General features: G+C 42.4%; 2 protein-coding genes across 6 annotated transcripts in view; both read right to left on the bottom strand.

Annotated features, from left to right (window-relative positions):
• Positions 1-1583: 1583 nt before the first annotated feature.
• Positions 1584-12270, bottom strand: LOC139447962 (uncharacterized). Its single transcript, XM_071229467.1, has 11 exons — positions 12190-12270; positions 9172-9358; positions 8319-8445; positions 7629-7768; positions 7250-7364; positions 5888-6603; positions 5432-5546; positions 4550-4672; positions 3469-3678; positions 2462-2561; positions 1584-1639 (listed from the first exon to the last, which is right to left on the bottom strand). The coding sequence occupies exons 1-11, from the start codon at positions 12266-12268 to the stop codon at positions 1584-1586; spliced, it is 1968 nt and encodes a 655-aa protein (XP_071085568.1). The 5' UTR covers positions 12269-12270.
• A 3832-nt stretch (positions 12271-16102) lies between these two features.
• Positions 16103-21096, bottom strand: part of LOC139448242 (apicoplast pyruvate carrier 1-like) — a 43680-nt gene continuing 38686 nt past the window's right edge. For 4 of the 5 annotated variants that reach the window (XM_071229768.1, XM_071229764.1, XM_071229765.1 and 1 more), the window contains 3 exons: positions 20300-20509; positions 17399-17498; positions 16103-17045 (listed from right to left, as the gene is read on the bottom strand). In XM_071229768.1, the coding sequence (XP_071085869.1) occupies positions 16990-17045; positions 17399-17498; positions 20300-20509 (366 nt within the window). In that variant the 3' untranslated portion in view covers positions 16103-16989. The remainder of the gene's footprint in view (positions 17046-17398; positions 17499-20299; positions 20510-21096) is intronic. The other variant, XM_071229767.1, reaches the window with a different exon arrangement.

Raw genomic sequence — 21096 nt, forward strand, 5'->3', positions numbered from 1 at the left:
TAGCAATTGCATTTGCTTTAAACAAAATGGCGGCGCCCAGTGAAGACGATCTAATCGATAATCAAGATCAGTTCTTCGCAAAGTGCATCAAATCACGTTAGCACCTTGATTAGAAAAAATGAAGGGATTTTGAAAATATCTGTTCACGCTGAGTTGGTAGTACACATGCTTTGCAAATCCTGCAATCAACCGAAATCTGCACAGCGGTTTAAGAACCGGATGTTGATTTCGTTACGCGATTTTGATTGGACTATACATAGACACGTTAGTCCAGTCAAAATATAACAAAATAATTCAGGCAAGTTTGGCAAGGGTGGAAACTGGAGTTTTATAGTTATGAAGTTAACTCCCTTGCCCTGGGAAGATATGCCAATATCGTATGGTCGTTGTCAAATTCCACTTTCGCCCTTATGGGTGAAGTCGTTGTCTGTCAAAGAGCTTTATCCGTCGTTCTGAATTTTCACCTGAAATTATAAACCCCTACACGACCTGTCTGGTGACATGAAGCTGGCACGACATAGCTCACATACTGCTGTCATTATACCACTGTTGTCAGCGAAGCTCCGGTCTACACCAGAATACACACAGCGTGTTAAAACAATTGACATGGCTTCCGGGTTATTGTGGGATAGGCTGATAGAGGTTTGAATGGATCCGTGTTAAGGAAGGAAAACCCATTGTATATATATATATATATATATATATATATATATATATATATATATATATATATATATATATATATATATATATATATATATTAGAACAGGTTAGGCATCCTGCAGCCAGCCTCTTCCTTCTTACGGATTTCTGATGAAACTTGGATGTGCCAATGGCACATGTTTTTGTGACGCATGTTTGGCTAGAGTGGTGTAGGTCCTTCACACACACACTCTCCCATGCTAGGCTACAGTGGTGTAGGTCCTTCACACACACACTCTCCCATGCTAGGCTACAGTTGTTGAGGTGTAGGTCCTTCACACACACTCTCTCCCATGCTAGGCGACAGTTGTTGAGGTGTAGGTCCTTCACACACACTCTCTCCCATGCTAGGCTACAGTGGTGTAGGTCCTTCACACACACACTCTCCCGTGCTAGGCGACAGTTGTTGAGGTGTAGGTCCTTCACACACACACTCTCCCATGCTAGGCTACAGTTGTTGAGGTGTAGGTCCTTCACACACACACTCTCCCATGCTAGGCTACAGTTGTTGAGGTGTAGGTCCTTCACACACACACTCTCCCATGCTAGGCTACAGTTGTTGAGGTGTAGGTCCTTCACACACACTCTCTCCCATGCTAGGCTACAGTTGTTGAGGTGTAGGTCCTTCACACACACACTCTCCCATGCTAGGCTACAGTTGTTGAGGTGTAGGTCCTTCACACACACTCTCTCCCATGCTAGGCTACAGTTGTTGAGGTGTAGGTCCTTCACACACACACTCTCCCATGCTAGGCTACAGTTGTTGAGGTGTAGGTCCTTCACACACACTCTCTCCCATGCTAGGCTACAGTTGTTGAGGTGTAGGTCCTTCACACACACACTCTCCCATGCTAGGCTACAGTTGTTGAGGTGTAGGTCCTTCACACACACTCTCCCCTCGTATTCTTCACTTTGAAGATCACTGTGAGAAGGAAACCTGCATGAACAAAGTGAGTGAGTGAGTGAGTTGGGTTTGACGCCACTTTGGCATAAAGAAGAACAAACTATATTTATTAGCAGTTTCATTATGAGTTTCATATAAATCGCAAACACATTTCGGAAAAGGGTGCTGCAGCACTACAATGACAGTATATTTGTATCCATGTGTTTGCTGAGTTTTTGATGTGGCGAGCTAACGTTTTATGATTTAACCGCAACGTGTCCATTCCTTCTCGGCACTGGTGGGACAGTGGTGTTTGTCAGGATCTATCGGTGGAACCCGAGATTCATCTCGAATACGATCATCAGTTGGCCCGACCACGCGCAAAGTTGAAACGTATTCGAACTGTCTCATTGCATTTGCCACCCTTACTTAAACTGACACGATGTGATATCATGGACACATTGGTGCTCAGTACATTCCTTCCTGACACAGGGACTTCCCATCACGAACCATCAGTAACAGGATGTCGTGGCCACGACAGTCAACTGTCCGGGGAGCGCTAGGCGGAAAGTCCGCTTCATCCCTTACCCAGCAGTACACCGAGTGGTGCTTCGTACTTGGGGACCGACCATTATATATTCTGGGGGTGGGTGGGCAGAAGAGATATTTTTCAGGTATAGCTGCAAAATGGTTTTTTTAATATTATTTTCGCTCTGAAAACAAACCTTGCAACAATGTCATTTTTTTTCAACCAGTATATGCATAATTGTTCAAGCATTTTTTGTTATGTTGAAAAGTCCAGGCCAGATCCACTCACCCCCAAAATATACCGTGGTCGGCCCCTTACAATGGCATACAGGTAAGTACCGTACTTACTGATGAAGGAGCACGCTGCCATCATGCTGAACATCCCAAACCAGCCAATCAGCGTCTTCAGATGAGACGCCAAGATGGCGCCCAGTGGTGCCGAAATAGCCTGCAGAGAGATGTCATTGAATCTAGGCATGCCTTGCAGTGTATCATCAGACAGTGTAAACTGTATTCTGGGATCACATACAGAACATACCAAGTGTAGTATTGATTTCATGTAAATGTTGATGGAAAGCATTGTCATTGTTAACGTAATACTCGCGTCATTGTTGACGTAATGTTTAGTTTAGTCACAGTAGTAATGACGTAACAACGGATCAATGTTGACCCTGTAACTTGCCGACAACTATTTCTGTACAAAAGGGACCACGCCTACACAACCATGAGGTGATTAGTACAAGCTACAGCTACAGCTGATTAGTACAAGGTGTCATTACAGTCGTGTGAGTATCTTACACATTTTACGAAACCCGTATCAGAATTCATATATTTCTCACCTTCCCATTGCTAACATTCTGTGACCCCTACGACAGGCATGCTATTGTAATAATCTAGAAGGAGTGTCATAGGACAACATTGTTTACATCTGCAACATAAAGAATGAACATGTATATTTAAGGAGTAAACGACCACGACTCGTTTTTTTTGACACAGGTGTGTATTTCCCGCATATTCTCCCAATCCTCACGTCAATTACCTGTACCTTTTCTCCCAATACCGATTGTCACATCTCTCCCGCTTTTGGATGCGATCGTTCTGTCATCGCGTTTATCTGCGTTGCCCAGCTACATCTTAGGGGACCAATTCTAGAGACACTCCCCTCTAAAAAAACTTTATATATCTATATATAGTTGTTTTCAAGGTTCTATTCTTTACGTTCCTATTCATATACCCATGTGCAGTGTAACTATTGTCTTTGGTTCAGTAGGGGTTTCATGGCGTTCAATTCTCTGATTTTTTCCGTCGACTGAGAAGTTTTTTTATTTTTTTTAAGATTCTCTTTGGGTACCTACCTGCGATGTAAACACAAAGCCGTAGTTGATGGGGTAGTGTGTCTGGCCAAATGCCGTGGTAACAGCGAGGGAGAACAGGGCAAAGTTGCCGGCCAGTGTCCCGAACATCAGACACACGTAGATGAAGTAGAGGGGCTTCCCTCCCAGGCTGGTGGCGTGGAACGTGATGAGGATGCCGGTGGTGAGGCTGCACAGACAGGCGGTGGCGGTCTGCAGTGACACAGATGTACGTCATGTCTCGAATTCGGGTGATACTTCATGTTTAGAATACAGGTAAAACAGTGTACGTAATGTTTAGGACACAGGTGGTGCATATTGAACAAACTGTTTAGAATACAGGTGAAACAGTCTACGTCTTGTTTAGAATAAAATAATACACACTGTACGTCATGTTTAGAATACAGGTGATTCACAGTGTACGTCATTTTTTTAACATGGATGAAACACAATGTACGTCATGTTTAGAATGTAGGTGATATACATTGTACGTCATGTTTAGAATGTAGGTGATATACATTGTACGTCATGTTTAGAATGTAGGTGATATACATTGTACGTCATGTTTAGAATGTAGGTGATATACATTGTACGTCATGTTTAGAATGTAGGTGATATACATTGTACGTCATGTTTAGAATGTAGGTGATATACATTGTACGTCATGTTTAGAATGTAGGTGATATACATTGTACGTCATGTTTAGAATGTAGGTGATATACATTGTACGTCATGTTTAGAATGTAGGTGATACACAGTGTATACGTCATGTTTAGAACACGGATGAGACACTGTACGTTATGGTTAGAAAACAGGTGATAGGCATGTATCAAAGACACAATTTGTACGTTAACACTTCGGTTATGGACTGTAAAGAACAGTGTGACAATCAGCGAACATCATCATACCATTTTTCACAAGGAAGGTTCGCGTTTTTTTCATAATGTGGTGTGTTTGACTATTTCATATACCCACGCATTCTGCCATCTGAGTCCTTGATGTGGAAATAGCAGCAATGTTTAACACAACCCACGCGCGATATGTTCACTTTTGTTACACGTTTTGAAATACAAATTTCACTCACATTGTAAGAAAACCGATCCCCAATAAAACCCCAAAACAGTCTCCCTAAACAGTTGAGAAGGGCAGCGAAGGCTCCTGTGACTGCCAGGAAGATGTCGTCTTGGATGAAGGTCTGGCCGTAGTCCTGCAAGAACAGAGAAGTCACTTGACGCTATGCTCAACACACCTGGGCCTGGCGGACATACACTGGCGTCTGAGAACTGTTCATCAACCAAGTCAGCAGCCTGACCACCCGATCCCATTAGTCGCCTCCTACAACAAGCGTAGTCGCCTTTTACCGCAAGCATGGGTTGCTGAAGACCTATTCTCTACCCAGATCATGAAACCGAATACCAAACGATAGCCACATGGAGAGATTTTTTTACTTGTTTGAGGGTTAAAGAAAATACTAAGTTGGTCTATTATATTAAAAGAGGACACACGATGACCTTCACAATGTGCGTGTTTCATAATGTTTATATTCATGTGTTCCCCAAAGAGAAAATGCAGCTGGGTTAGTCGGAAAAGTCTATGTTGGAGGTCGGGTGCGGTGACGAAGCAAAAAACGTAAATTGGTTGACTGCGGGGATCGTTGCTCATAATATTAATCACTGGGTTCTCTTGTTTACCATGTTTACACTTGATTGGTTAACAGGTCGCCGTTATGTAACTGGAATATTGTTGACTTCGGTGGTAAACAACAACCAAAAAATACCTTTTTTTATAAATGCTGAGTGACTGTGAATGGATAGGTGATGTGGAGATACAGGTGACATGATGTGTGAGTAATGCATGCAGTCATGGTCAACGGTTGACCGCAGCATTATTCCTTGTATACCACAGTTATATGTCCCACTTAAACACGTGGATATAAATATGAAGAATTGTTGTGGGGCAGTTTAACCTTGTATAGTGTTAAGATAAACGCCACTCCTTGGCCGTTAAGCAGGAAACACATCCAGATGATGTAGAAATGTCGGGTCTGCAACACTTGGACAGGGGTCACGTCGACGGATGACCTACAACAGTAACGGCGGAACCTGAAAGCTAATGATACACTCGTCAGTATATTGCGATGAGTGTTCAGAAGGTATATCACATAACGGAAACTATTCAGGGACCGACTTTTTGGTGTTGGTGGGCGTAATGAAGACAGGAAGAATGTCTAGACGAACCGTGAGATTGTATTGTTTTATAAAACCCATGTAAAATGATCTGTTCATGATATCGACGGTCCTGTATATGACTTGGTGAAGTGATGTAGCAATGATCACTAATTAATACATTATGCCTAGGATAACCAACATCAGTTTGATCAGTACTTATTACACGTAGATGGCCATGGTGCGAGTTTACCTACCTATCAACATCATTGATGTTTTCATTCGTCTCCGTGCTTGCCATGTTATTGGCCTCAGAGACAAGACCGGTGTCATCATTCAGTTGCGTGGTTGCCGTGTTATTGCCCCCAGAGACAAGACCGGTGTCATCATTCAGTCGCGTGGTTGCCGTGTTATTGCCCCCAGAGACAAGACCGGTGTCATCATTCAGTCGCGTGGTTGCCGTGTGACTGGCCCCAGAGTCAAGACCGGTGTCATCATTCAGTCGCGTGGTTGCCGTGTGACTGGCCCCAGAGTCAAGACCGGTGTGATCATTCAGTTGCGTGGTTGCCGTGTTATTGCCCCCAGAGACAAGACCGGTGTCATCATTCAGTTGCGTGGTTGCCGTGTTATTGCCCCCAGAGACAAGACCGGTGTCATCATTCAGTTGCGTGGTTGCCGTGTTATTGCCCCCAGAGACAAGACCGGTGTCATCATTCAGTTGCGTGGTTGCCGTGTTATTGCCCCCAGAGACAAGACCGGTGTCATCATTCAGTTGCGTGGTTGCCGTGTTATTGCCCCCAGAGACAAGACCGGTGTCATCATTCAGTTGCGTGGTTGCCATGTTATTGCCCCCAGAGACAAGACCGGTGTCATCATTCAGTTGCGTGGTTGCCGTGTGACTGGCTCCAGAGACAAGACTGGCACTAGTCTCAGTGACAGGGGAAACGGACTTAAGAGTGTTTCCTGTTGGAACCTGCAACATTAAAGCTGTTACTTTGCTATTGCATAGTGCGACAACTATTATTGCGTTACAGTTCATATAATGAGTACTATAACCTTCATACAATGTACATCTTTTGCAACTATTTAACATGATGTCATCACATGATTTTTATGGCGAATTTATTGTCCGTGTTACGATTCTACTGAATGAATGACATCAAAGTTAAATTCGATATATTACCACTGGGTCATGTACAATAGCAATACATCGATAATTCAATTCATACTGGTGTATTCATGGCCATTGGCCTCCATACAATGATGTCTTCAGTTCTCTTTGATAATAAATGTTGATACATAGTTTATTTGCTTGTTGTTTTACGCCGCAGTCAGCAATATACCAGCTACATGACGGCAATCATACAATAATCGAGTCTGGACCAGACAATCCAGTGATTGATATCATGAGCGCGCAAGTGGGATACGATAACATGCATCAACCAGGTCAGCGAGCCTGACCACTCGATCCCTTTGGTCGCCTCCTACGACAAGCGTAGTCGCCTTTTACGGCAAGCACAGGTTGCTGAAGAACTATTGTCAAGGGGGAATGAACTGGCTTTGTACAGCAGATGGTTCGCAATATCCTAGTCCGCAATATCCGAGTTCCTGCACTATACCTGTCGGGGCTCGCTCATCAACAGGACACCCACCAACTGTATGGCGGCGTACAGCCCCCCAGTCAGAACAAACACCCACGGCACTCTCTCCAAGACTTCCGGCTGGGTGAAGTATCTGAAGATGAGATGGGTGAGTTTGGTTTTACACCGATGTGACAAGTATTAAAAGTGTGTTGGTTTTAACGTTATATCAGTTACAATAATATTTAATATCTTAGTGCACGTAGGTGTGTTAATGCCTTTCAGAGAAGACTTTGTAAGGAAATTTCAGTCTTGTTCTGCACATAACATATGTCGCTCGTCACTGACATAATGTAACAGCTGGCTACATTTACTCCTTCAATGTATCATCTGAACGACTTGCATATATTTTACTCACTTTTCGTCATTGACAGTCAGATCCGTGGGCAGGTTGCCGGGGTTGATGAAGGCTGTCTGGACCAAGTTAAAGATGAACCCTCCTCCCCCGAACCCCGCCACCACTAGGCCACCTGCCAGACCCTTCCGTTCTGGCAACCACTGTCAGCACCAAACAACGTGAGTTAAAACAAGGAGATATTTTTGCAATTTGTTTGTAAAGGTATCCTTTGGCACTTCAAACAACTTCAGTTGGATTTGTAACTGTTCATTGCATTATTATTTAAGGTGAGTGAATGGACTACTTTCTCATACGCTTTCAATCCAAAGGATCAATATCAAACCGGATATGGGATTCGAACCAGCAAATTGCGAAAAGTAAATTCTGTACTGAGCCAAAAGCAAGTTTCATGTTTCTTTCTTTGTCTGTTTCACATTTCACTCAGCAATATTCCAGAATTTAACTTCGGCCTGGAAATAATCGAGTCTGGACCAGACAAACCAGTGATTAATAATAGTATATAAGATGCGTTGACACACAATCAACCAAGTCACCAATCCTGATCACACGATCCATCACGTCGTCTCGGACGACAAGCATGGACTGCTGGGGATTGTACCAGTGCTAACCAGGAACCCCAAGTGGCCACCTCAATGCTCAGCCTACATGATATAAGGTGTACGTGCATACGGGTGGTCACATGTAGCGTACCTTCATCGCGCAGGCCATAGGCAATGAGTAGGCGACACCTACACCAAAACCGTTCACGATGCCGTACGTCATGATGACGCCGAGGAATGAATGTTGCACCGTGAAGAACGTCAACATGACACCTGCACTGAAACCAAACCAACATGTTCAACAGCATCTAACATGAAGAGCATAAAAACAGGGGCTTTTGACGCGATAACGGTGGCAATACCGTGTAGTCCCAATGCTCATGATCACTAGATACCACACCACAGCGGTTATTTGGTTTATAAATAATGTCAGTAATGAAATATATTACGGCCCACAGTTTTATTATTGGTTGATAACAATTCATCAGGTAGGTTGCCTTCCTGTGATGTAAATAAATACATTTTAACGGAAACTTACTCACTTGCTCTTAACTGTTCTTGTATTCAGGATACTAGATAATACAGTGTGCGGAGATGAACCCTTATATACCAGTCACCGACTACCACCGTTGTCCTTGGCATATTACAACACAACACCAAATACCGACCACATATATCACACTCTAGTATCTCAGTGGGCTAGCACTATAAAATCGACCTTAGCCCGGAAGGTTCAAGCAGACACGCACATACGTGCATGCAAGTCGCTATGTAAGTGAAATAATCTTGGACGCGACCTTAAACCCCATTTCACTTCAATTCACCACTGTTCAGTGTTCTTGATGATCTAAGCCTACGTAACTTTGACATTTTATGATAATTCGTAAACAGTGGCACAGTTAGTACGTTTGCTTTTTCAATTTGAGATATATATCTACGCGCTAAGGTTCAACCAACAGTGACAGTCTATAATTATGCTCATGATTCGCTCTTTGTGTGCTCACCTCATCAGCCAAGAACCCAGCAAGACTGTAGGTCGTAGTCCCAGCTGTCGGTAGATGACACCCCCTAGGAACATAGACAGGCCGTGACCTATCAGGTTGCAGGCGTAGATCCACACGCTGTCGCTGTAGGTGATGTTGTCACGTGTGCTGTGACGTAGATATGACGTCAGATATGGCGACAAGTTACCTACATGGATACGAGACAACTTCACGTTCAGAAGTATGTGATATGGACAGTAACACGGTTTTGGTGGACATTTGAAATACACATTCTCACAAGTGCCCTTATATGTAAACAAAAGCGACAAAATTCGCTCTGCAGCGTTGCGTCCTTTAGACACGCCAGAAACATTTTTTGTTAGGTTTGTCAGCACCATTCCCGTGCTCGTGTTTCATCGAAGTGGTAATCGTCTGAGACCACTTCCGACTTTCTGACGTAGTATAACTGGAATACTGTTAAACATTAGCGTTATTCCCAACTCACTCATCAGTAAAATAGTGACCATACCAGGTGTTCGCAACAAGATAAGCGCAACTTGCTGTACCGATGGCACCCCTCGCAAACATATGCCAGGGCAAGTCAAACTCAAACTAGTTGCACGAAGGGGCACAGGATTCGTTGGTATTTTTATCTTGTCGCTGTGCTCATTGGTTTCACTTAAGTGGTAAATGTCTGCAGCTTTGTGTTGACACATGGAGTATTGTTCAAAGCATGTCCCCACTCAATGACTCCAACAGGAAAGGCAGGGTTGGAGCACATTTCCAAATTCATACATGTGTGCAAGGACGACGATACAATTAAAACAATACTTGGGCATCCAAATTTTTGTTACAATTAACTGCAACGTTATGCCTTTTTGTTGGCTAAAACCATCTTTGTATTAAAATCAATTAAACATCACAATATGAGACAAAGTTTGCACCAACATTTTGATCTGTTTTCAACATCGTTAGGGACGCCCGGAATGCTCGTTACATCAACAGAGACGCCAACACCTGCACGACGCTTGATTGAACATTGTGTACAACAGACCGCCTTCGTGGTCTAATGGTAGAGAGTCCGCCCGGAGAGCGGAAGGTCCTGCGGTTCGATCCCCGGCCGCGTCATACCAGAAGACGTTAAAAGATGCTACTTGTTGTTACCCTGTCTGGCGCTCGGGATAAAACAGGGACTGGTCGGCTCGGAGTCAGTATACTGTGTCTGAGTGGGATATTCATGTTAAACTGCGGCATGGTACAAACAGCCACACACACACACATACACGTGCATGCACGTCGCTATTTAAGTGCAATAATCTTGGACGCGACGTTAAACCCCATTTCACCTCACCTCCCCTTGTGTACAACATTAGCATCCTTGTGAAGTGATCACGTTTACAAAATGTTAATCATCCATCATATACTTCATCAAGATCTGTTCACCGACGAGTCTCGCTTTCACCTCTCAAATGATATCCAAATACGAGTATACCGAAGTCGCGGTGAACATTAAGTTGAGAACTGTGTTGGGAAGGAAGGCACTTCATCTGATATGGGGAAGAATCACCGAAAGACAGAGACCTCGTTTGCAAGTGATCAATGGCAATTTGAACGGGGAGCGTTACCGTGACGGGGTAATCTAGCTAATCGTTGTGCCGTTTGGGAATCAACATGGACCTGGCTTGATGTTTCTGCACGACAACGCCCGACCTCATGTAGCCCGGATTGTTCAGCCTGCACTTTGACAGAACGTGAATGTGATGCCATGGCCTTCTCGCTCTCCAGACCTTTCCACAATTGAACACATGTGGGATGAAATGAACCCACGTTTACCACGTGCTCCGACTACAGAACAGAAACTGAGAGGAGATGTGGGATGTTATCCCACAATACTGTGTTAGACGTTTGATCAGATGCTTTGCATCCAAGCGAGAGGGGTGCACACACGCTACTGACGTGTGAATTGACAATGCTGTTCTTGCATCTTTCTCTTGTCATAAAGCCATTTCTGTGCTAGACATATGTCAGTTAAACGTGTTAACTTGTTTTACTGGTTCATTGTCTGAAAATATGAATTCTTTCAGATGCCTGCTTCTACTCTGATCAGGTTCTTATTTCATATCATGTCACTGGAACTTTTGTTCCTGGGTATATAAGTTTGCTTGAAGATGAAGTTAGGGATATACCACTATCCATGGACACCTTCGTGGTGTGGCCCGTGCAACTGGCCCTGATGTTAGTGGAAATGAATTACATAAAAATACAGTTTACAATTTGGCCCCAATCCTTACTTAACTATTGAATTTCTCTTTTCAAAAGGCAATTTGGAAACTATGGAAAGAAGGTCTTATCATTCCTATTGATAAGAAAAATGGCGTAAATGAATGCACAAATTACAGACTTTTTTTACAGATTTTTTTCAGCAAAGGAATGCAGAAAAATGAGTATTCAAAGACGTGTATAACTACTTAAGGAATAATACTGTGCTCACTAACCTACAACCTGAATTTACCAGGGTGAGGCCACCTCAAATTAGTTGACGTATTTACTTGTATATGACTTTATTGCAAAGGCTTAAGATGAAGGTAAGGAAGTCAGAGCTGTATTTTTAGACATAAGTAAAGCTTTTGATAACGTTTGGAACAAAGGAATACTTTATAAACTACAACATTATGGTATCTGTGGAATGTTATTGAGATGGTTTGATGGTTACTATCGATATCAAAAGGAAGATATGAATGGCTATAGCTCTGTGTGGTTTATTCCTCACAGTTAGTGTGGCCAACCATCTAAGTACTGTATATGTTTCACTGTCAGTGTGGCCATACATGCAAATACTGTTCAATACTAACAATAAGTCTTTGCAGCTGTAAAATGCATCCTTCTTTAGTAAGTGATCACAAGAGGTACTTATTTTAATTACATTGCTTACATATTATGTGCAATGCAACTGACGACAGTGAACATGTCTGTATCTTCTAAGGCTCATATTGCGCACATAGCCATGGCAAAGAGACATAAACGTGGAAAAGAACATACCGAATGTGTAGACTGTGCCGAGTGTTATATGTACCATCACACCTCCCAAAGTCACTCTACAGACACGACCAGACAACATGATGGCTTCCATGCAGTGAACCTCAGATCTAGGAACGTCAAGGTAACAGCAGGCAGGTTAGAGTAACGCATAGATAATTTTAATATAGGTGGCGTGGAACAATAATTTATTCCGCCAGGTCTTTGACGTTTACTAGGGGAGGCCCGGGGAGCAGTCAGCCGTGCTTGACACCTATGGGTAATCAGCTTAACAGATGTGCTCGTAGGTTTCACCACAGTGTTAAATGTGTTCTTTTTCTCTCATGAAACTGATACTGCTTGAAATAATCTTCAAACCGGTGTTACACTCTACTCACCAAACCGGTGTTACGCTCTACTCACCAAACCGGTGTTACGCTCTACTCACCAAACCGGTGTTACGCTCTACTCACCAAACCGGTGTTACGCTCTACTCACCAAACCGGTGTTACTCTCTACTCAACACAACCGGCGTTACGCTCTACTCACCAAACCGGCGTTACACACTACTCACCAAACCGGCGTTACGCTCTACTCACCAAACGGGCGTTAAGCTCTACTCACCAAACCGGCGTTACTCTCTACTCACCATACCGGCGTTTAGCTCTACTCACCAAACCGGCGTTACACTCTACTCAACAAACCGGCGTTTAGCTCTTCTCACCAAACCGGCGTTACACTCTACTCAACAAACCGGCGTTTAGCTCTACTCACCAAACCGGCGTTACACTCTACTGAACAAACCGGCGTTTAGCTCTACTCACCAAACCGGCGTTACACTCTACTGAACAAACCGGCGTTACTCTCTACTCACCAAACCGGCGTTACACTCTACTCACCAAACCGGCGTTACGCTCTACTCACCAAACCGGCGTTACTCTCTACTCACGAAACCCGCGTTACTCTCTACTCACCAAACCGGTATAATGCTCTACTCAACAAACCGGCGTTATGCTCTACTCAACAAACCGGTATTATGCTCTACTCAACAAACCGGTATTATGCTCTACTCAACAAACCGGCGTTATGCTCTACTCAACAAACCGGTATTATGCTCTACTCACCAAACCGGTATTATGCTCTACTCACCAAACCGGTATTATGCTCTACTCAACAAACCCGCGTTACACTCTACTCACCAAACCGGTATTATGCTCTACTCAACAAACCGGCGTTATGCTCTACTCACCAAACCGGTATTATGCTCTACTCACCAAACCGGTATTATGCTCTACTCACCAAACCGGCGTTATGCTCTACTCAACAAACCGGCGTTATGCTCTACTCAACAAACCGGCGTTACACTCTACTCACCAAACCGGCGTTACTCTCTACTCACCAAACCGGCGTTACTCTCTACTCACCAAACCGGCGTTACGCTCTACTCACCAAGCCGGCGTTACGCTCTACTCACCGAACCGGTGTGACACTCTACTCACCAAACTAGCGTTATGCTCTACTCACCGAACCGGTGTGACACTCTACTCACCCAACCGGTGTTAGGCTCTACTCACCAAACCGGTGTTACGCTCTACTCAACAAACCGGCGTTACATTCTACTCACCAAACCGGCATTACATTCTACTCACCAAACCGGCGTTACACTCTACTCACCAAACCGGCGTTACACTCTACTCACCAAACCGGCGTTACACTCTACTCACCAAACCGGCGTTACACTCTACTCACCAAACCGGCCAAGTCAACCTATGTTCACGTTAATTATATTACACTACATTTGATTGGCGTTACTACTTGTGTATGTGCTTATGCTGAATGAAAAAGACATGACATGTGACACAGTTGTCAAACTCTTGACTTGTCCCATACATCAGTGCAAGCTGTGGCAGTTCAGGATATGCAAGGTATATATATCATCAGCTGAAGTGATCGTAGTCTGAACGCAGGAACTTATTTATCTGTGTCCACACTGTCAAGAAGAAATGAGCCCCGATAAAAGTAGCAGTATATCCATACTCTCCAGTACTGGAAAATAGATCTTGCAAATATTAAATGAATACTGCAGAAAATGCAGAAAGATATTGTTTATGAATATTGAACCTTTTACCGAAAGACCTATACACCAGTTCACTATAATTATGTTGAACCATCGTGAAGTTTGAGGACAGACTTGCCAAATTCAATGAGGGACAAAATACTCCAGAATAGGTTTTACAGGGCTGTTAATAACGGACGTAATTTTTATATCGTCTTTAGATTTACGAAAATGAGCGTTATTGTGTGACTGGGATTCTTGTCCACCACTTGATTGTCTAGTTTGTTCACCGGCCGCTGTCGCATGGCAGGAGGGATTGCTGTGTGCTCTCAGGCAATAAACACATTCTTTTCATGCAAATGGTGTGAATGGTGGTTGCTACAGTTGAGGCAGGGCATGCTTACCCTTTTCGCAAATACTTGGTGTCATTACTGATTTTGAGTGACCCATTCATAAATTAAGGGGGAAAGGTATGCCAATTTTTGTTTTTAAGTAACTGGAAAAAACTGTTGTTAAATTTGATTCTGTCTAGTCAACCATCACTCATCCTGTAAAACATAGTTAGTGGCTGGGTAATTTTGTGTAAAAATATAAATTGGTTCATTGAAGCTTAGGGTAAGAAAGGACTCTTCAACCACATCATCATGACCCCTAGCATGGCCGAAATGTTGTGCATTTGTCCAGAAATAAGCGAATGAATTTATTTTTAGGGGAAAGATATCTCCAATATCCATCAGCTCTTGTGCATTACGTGAACATCAGCGGAAGAATATGTCTTCAGCAACCCATGCTTGTCGTAAGAGGCGACTAACGAGATCGGGTGGTCAGGCTCGCTGACTTGGTTGATGCATGTCATCCTATCCCGAATGCGTGGATCGATGCTCATGATCTCAATCAATGGATTGTCTGGTCCAGACTCGAATATTACAGAACGCCCGTCATATAGCTGGAATATTGCTGAGTGCGGCCTTAAACAACAAACAAACGAACAAAAGCATTATGAGATTGTTAGGGATGAGAATTTATTGATGTCAACTTCTTTATTATGAGGAACACAACCTTCCGGAATATATACTTACTCTTTCATCAGGTGAATAAATGCTACGAAGCAGAGAACATTCATGTATTGGTGGCCTCAGTTGCAGGGGATCTGATATATACATCCACTGGGTTTGAGACTTGTCCTGGTGCTCCTGCCATTGGCTTGTAGATGCGTCTTGGTGGTTACATCTGTGTTGGGTTTGTTCTTGAAGAGCCGGGAAATCTGATGTGTGACAGGGCCTTGGTAGGGAATGGTGATGGTGATGGTGTGTATCACTTCTAAATGCCATTCAAAGACTTGGTATGAGACTGTTGGTTTAATTTTTTAAGTTTTAAAAGTCAATTTAGTTTAACAAGTAAAACGATGGAGAAGTATTCTCTGAGTGTTGACTTAACGCCAGTACATTTCATGATTTGGAAATAATACCGGTTACATAAGATACATTCAATTGAAAATGAAAGAGATGATAAAATCATCTTAGAGGCATACTTTGATTTGCTTCTATGTTTACAATTTCCAATGCTATATTGACTTATACACCTAATGTTTAGTCGAGACTGGTTATTCTCTGGCATTGACGTTTCATTTTTATATTCACCGAAACGTATAGCTGAGGTATTAATCGTTGCGGTTGAACTCCAACGGGACGTGGGACTTCTACGAGGAATTTGTTGTATCATCGTAATCCGTTCTCCATTTTGATTTAAGGTGGTAATCGCATAACGGGATCGGGTGGTCAGGCTCGATTATTTACAGACCGCCGTCATATAGCTGGACTATTGCTGAGTGCAGCGTTAAACAACAAGCAAAAAAAACCAAAACCAACCAAACAAACAAAACTCACACAATACCTGTATATCAAAACGATGGAACTCTTAGACATCTGAATGACATTTTGATATGACTATCAAATTAACTTATGTCACACAACAAACACGCTTCTCGTCTCGATGTACAATACCCTCACACAGAAGTGTGACTAATACTATAATACGTTCACGCAACGCTGATGATTTACCAAGTCTTACAGCAGCAACCTTGTAGAACAGTATACTATCGATATTTCACTTCAGTGGTAACATGTATTGCTGGAACTATTGTTATTCCTCTACAGTTACTACAGTTATGTTTTAAGACTAAGATCAATGACAAAAATATTAGCAACAAAACACGTTTCTGTCTTGTCAAATATACTGTTGATCGCAATTCGTGGCCAGCGCCGAAAATATAAATTGTATCAGGTCAATTGATGAGATAATAATGTGTCTTGTTTACAGGAAAATACAAATATCTTCCATACTCGACAGGCTTTACTTTCCGTCGTCCATGTAAGCGCTTGTTAGTCATTGTATAGTCAGCTCTCATAAAACTCCTCTATAAAAACATGCATCAGTGTTTAACATTTTTGTTTATACATTTATGACTGTTCCTACATAAAAATGAAATAAACATGTCAATATATTGACAAGCTAAACATGTGTTTTACATGTCATGAATCATAAACGTCAAACGCTATTTCATAGTCCAGCTGGTGTGCTAGACATCTCGGTTCACCACACCTGTCATTATTGTCCATCATACTACCGCGGGACCCAGCAGGGTGGTATTTGACAGAAAGACATCAAGTTGAGCATGTCCAGAGATTGACATGTCCAAGGAATATGGTAGGATCGGGTATGGTTAGAAATAAGAAGACTGTTCGAGAGCTACATCGCCTCGCGGATGCTTATATCGGTCGTCCTTTACTGTTCTTGACATTGAAGGTTGTGATGAGAAGCAAACCTGTCAAGAAGATAAGTAATAAAGTAAGTACATGCACGTGAAATAACAGTTGTATATAAGTTGTATACAATACGTCAATACAATCACAACCACAGAAAATACGACATTAAGTTAACAAGGGCGTGAGACATCACACGATAACAAAGGCATATTCGAGTTCTATATACGACATTCTTTTCGAGTTCTTATGCTTCGGTGATGTGAATCTTCAAATTAGAAAAAATAAGGAAGATAAATACTTTACAAATTCGTTAAGGCAATGTAATGATTAAAAAGTATGATCGAATCCTTTTGCATTCATGTAGTATACACGTTTAATTCGTAGGTAGGTCATAACCTGTCTTGATACTTACTTAGGAAGGAAAACCCGGCAATCAAGCTGAACATTCCAAACCAGCCAATCTGTGCCTTGAGCTGAGACGCCAAGATGGCCCCCAGTGGTGCTGTGATTGTCTGTAGTGTAAGCAGTTTGTTTGTTCAAAGTAAGTGAGTGACATGTGTTTAACGCCGCTTTTAACAGTATTCCATTGATATCACGGCGTGTCAGCTCAATGTGGGATAAGAAGCTCAATGATAATAAACTACATCCAGGACTTCTTAAACAATCGTAAAATAACCGTGGGTATAGACCAAACTCTATCGGACCAATGTCCCCTAGAAAATGGCACTCCACAGGGCAGTATCCTCAGCCCCACCCTCTTCAATATAATGATAAACGATCTATTCGAGGGTCTATCCCCTAAAGTAAACACATCAAAATTCGCGGATGATGGAGCCATCTGGATCCGCACTAAAAGCATGAAAATGGCCAAAAATCTACTCCAAAAATCTCTTAATAAAATACAACAATGGGCTGACAAATGGGGCTTCTCCCTTAACACAGAAAAAACAACAGGAATAGTATTCAAACATAAAAACATGAAACCCGCCTCCCCAATCCTCCAGCTAAACAATCAAACAATCAAATTTCAAAAACAAACCAAATTCCTAGGACTTATTTTCGATGAACATCTCACCTGGGATGCTCACATCCAAAACCTAACAACTAAATGCAGTAAAGACCTAAACACCCTAAGATGCCTAACTGGCTCTAACTGGGGAGCCTCCAAAGATACTCTCCTCTCTCTCTACATATCCCTAATTAGATCAAAACTAGACTACGGCTGCGCCATATACAACACCCTAAACAACTCTCTATCTAAAAAACTTGACTCAATACAATATCAGGCTCTCAAACTCATTACACGCACCCAACATGGCACCTCCTACACCTCACTTCAGGCCTTAACAGGAGAAATGCCACTAAGTCTACGCAGGGAACAGCTAAGCTTAAATTTCTGGGCCGCGTCCCAATCAAACCCTCTCATCCAAAACTTAAAACTTACCCCAATATCCCAAAGAATAACAAACTACCTAAATGAACACCAAATTAAAAATCTTAAACAAAACTGCAAACAATCAAATATCTTCACCCCTAAACTTAAAATACCCAAAATAGACACAACACTAGCTAGCCAAATAAATAAACAAACCGACCCAAACATAGCTAAAACTACCACACTAGCATACATACACAAAAATTGGCCAAATTGGTGTCACATTTACACGGACGGATCCTCAGATCCGACCTCCAAACACACGGGTTTCGGAGTCCATACCACACAACCAACTAAAACCACACAATCCTTCCGACTCCCAAATAACCAATCAATATTCACGGCCGAACTAATGGGCATGGCCTCAGCCCTCCATAATCAAGAATCCAAAAACCACCAAAAAATCCTAATACTTACTAACTCCCTAAGTGGACTACAAGCCCTCTAAAACAAAAATACCAAAAACCGACCTAAATTAATAAATCAAATACTTAAAAGCTCCAACGACCTAACAAAAGCAGGCAAACAAATAACCTTCTTTTGGATACCCGCCCACGTAGGAATATACGGTAATGAAAACGCCGATAAAGCAGCTAAACTATCCCTCAAAATCCCAGAAATAAGCTTAAACTTACCCATCTCAAAATCAGAAATTAAAAGTGTAAACAAACAAAAAATCACAAAAAAATGGCATAACCTATATCTAAACTCAAATAGCCAAATCAAAAGAGTGCTCAGCAAACCACTAACCAAACCAAAAATTCTCCATCCATCAAAAAAAATCGACAGAGTAATCACTAAACTCCAAACAGGACACACCAACCTAAATAACCACCTAAAGAAATTTAAAAAACACACTACAGGTAACTGCCCACACTGCAAACAACCAGGGACCCCAGAACACGCACTCATCCACTGCACACACTACCTAACACATCGAACCGCATTACAGACCACCCTCAATCTAAACAAGGCTCTCACTCTAGAAGCAATACTAAACCCACAAAATAAACTAGAAAACTTCAAGGCCTTAGGCGTATTCTTAATAAAAACGGAACTAATAAAACGCATCTAAAACCATAATAACCTACCAAATCAAAATCACATAAACAAACAATCATCCACCATACCCAGCTCCCTTAGTTCTCCTCCCCAACCCCATCGGCATCTATTCCAAATCTCAAAATTCCCAAATTCTATATAAGCAACCCCTAAAGCCCCCTCTTGGGTTGCACAGACCACCCTCGCCCCTTTCGGAAACACATTAAATGGCCTGGCCGGGCCCGTGTGCGAAATACGCATCAGTCGGAAAGCGCACGTTAAATCTCCAAAGTAAGTAAGTAAGTAAGTCAATGTGGGAGGAAATCCCAAAGTCATGAGGGTCTTAGACGTTTACCACTTCGGTGAAACCAACGAGCACGGAAGTGCTTCTGACAAACCTAGAAACATAAACGGGGCGAATCGGATTTGAACCCACAATCATAGGTTTCTGGCGTGCCAAAGGGACGCAACTCTGCACAGCTGGGCCACCCGAGCCCCCTGTTTGTTCACAAGAAGAGAGGCATTGCACTAACGTCATACAGAAGAACGTTATATTACAAGAAGCGGAGCTCAATCATACTCCAGATTCATAAATATACTGATTGGATATTGCTCTCGTGGCAATATAAACACTATCCCCTAGGCTACACCCAAGGTTCAATACAGTTTTAAGTTTGTAATGATACCTGTTATCTTTATTTTATTGCTATAGTCCATAGTCAGCAATATTCCAGCTGCATCACGACGGCCTGTATATCGTGTATACCATCGACGACTTCACACATACTGGCCCAGGCTATTCTAAACTGCCTGTATTAGTGCCATTTCCCGTCTTACCTGGGAAGTAAAAATGAGACCAAAGTTGATTGGGTAATACTTCTCCCCGAACGACCTCGCGGCAGCCACAGAGAACAGGGAGTAGTTCCCCGCTAGGGTGCCGAACAGAAGACACACATAGATGAAGTAGAGGGCCTCCCCTCCAAAGGGCGTGGCGTTGAATGTGATCATCAGACAGGAGAAGGAGGTACACATACACATCATGGCTATCTGGGGACAATATAGTGAACGTTACAAAGACACGTCTTATAACATAGATACAACATAACGTGATTATTAATTCGTATTTAATATAAAGCTTTCAAGACCTGATGTAGTTTTCATGTTGAGTATGATATGGTATTAACATTATTTGCAATGGCAGTCATGTACATGTGTATTAGAAACAGTTTAATTCATACCATCTTTGTTAGAGCTACGTATCTTGCCTGTGTGTCTATATCAAAGGCAGTTATGTTTTGGAATCATTCGTGACCAACTCGTGTTATTCCGTGACAAACCGAATAGCGACTCGTGCCCCTCTCATGGCCATTTGTGCGAACGGGCATACCTAAAACAATTGTCAACTCGTTGCGTAATGGTTCACATACATTTCCCCATTATTACATAAATTTCAGATGCAATTTAAAGCACATCTGGATATGCGGAATTGTACACTCATCAGTATGACTGAACACACTTAACTGTGTTTGGGGTAATGTTTTAGATGCAAGACATATGTAAAATCAAAAATTATTTCTGAGGGATTCTTTGATGAACAACTTGAAATAATACGCGCATTCTGATTGGTTTGTCGT

This window comes from Haliotis cracherodii, unplaced genomic scaffold (genome assembly GCF_022045235.1).
Source record: "Haliotis cracherodii isolate W230 unplaced genomic scaffold, xgHalCrac1.p SCAF_7, whole genome shotgun sequence".
NCBI lineage: Eukaryota > Metazoa > Mollusca > Gastropoda > Lepetellida > Haliotidae > Haliotis > Haliotis cracherodii.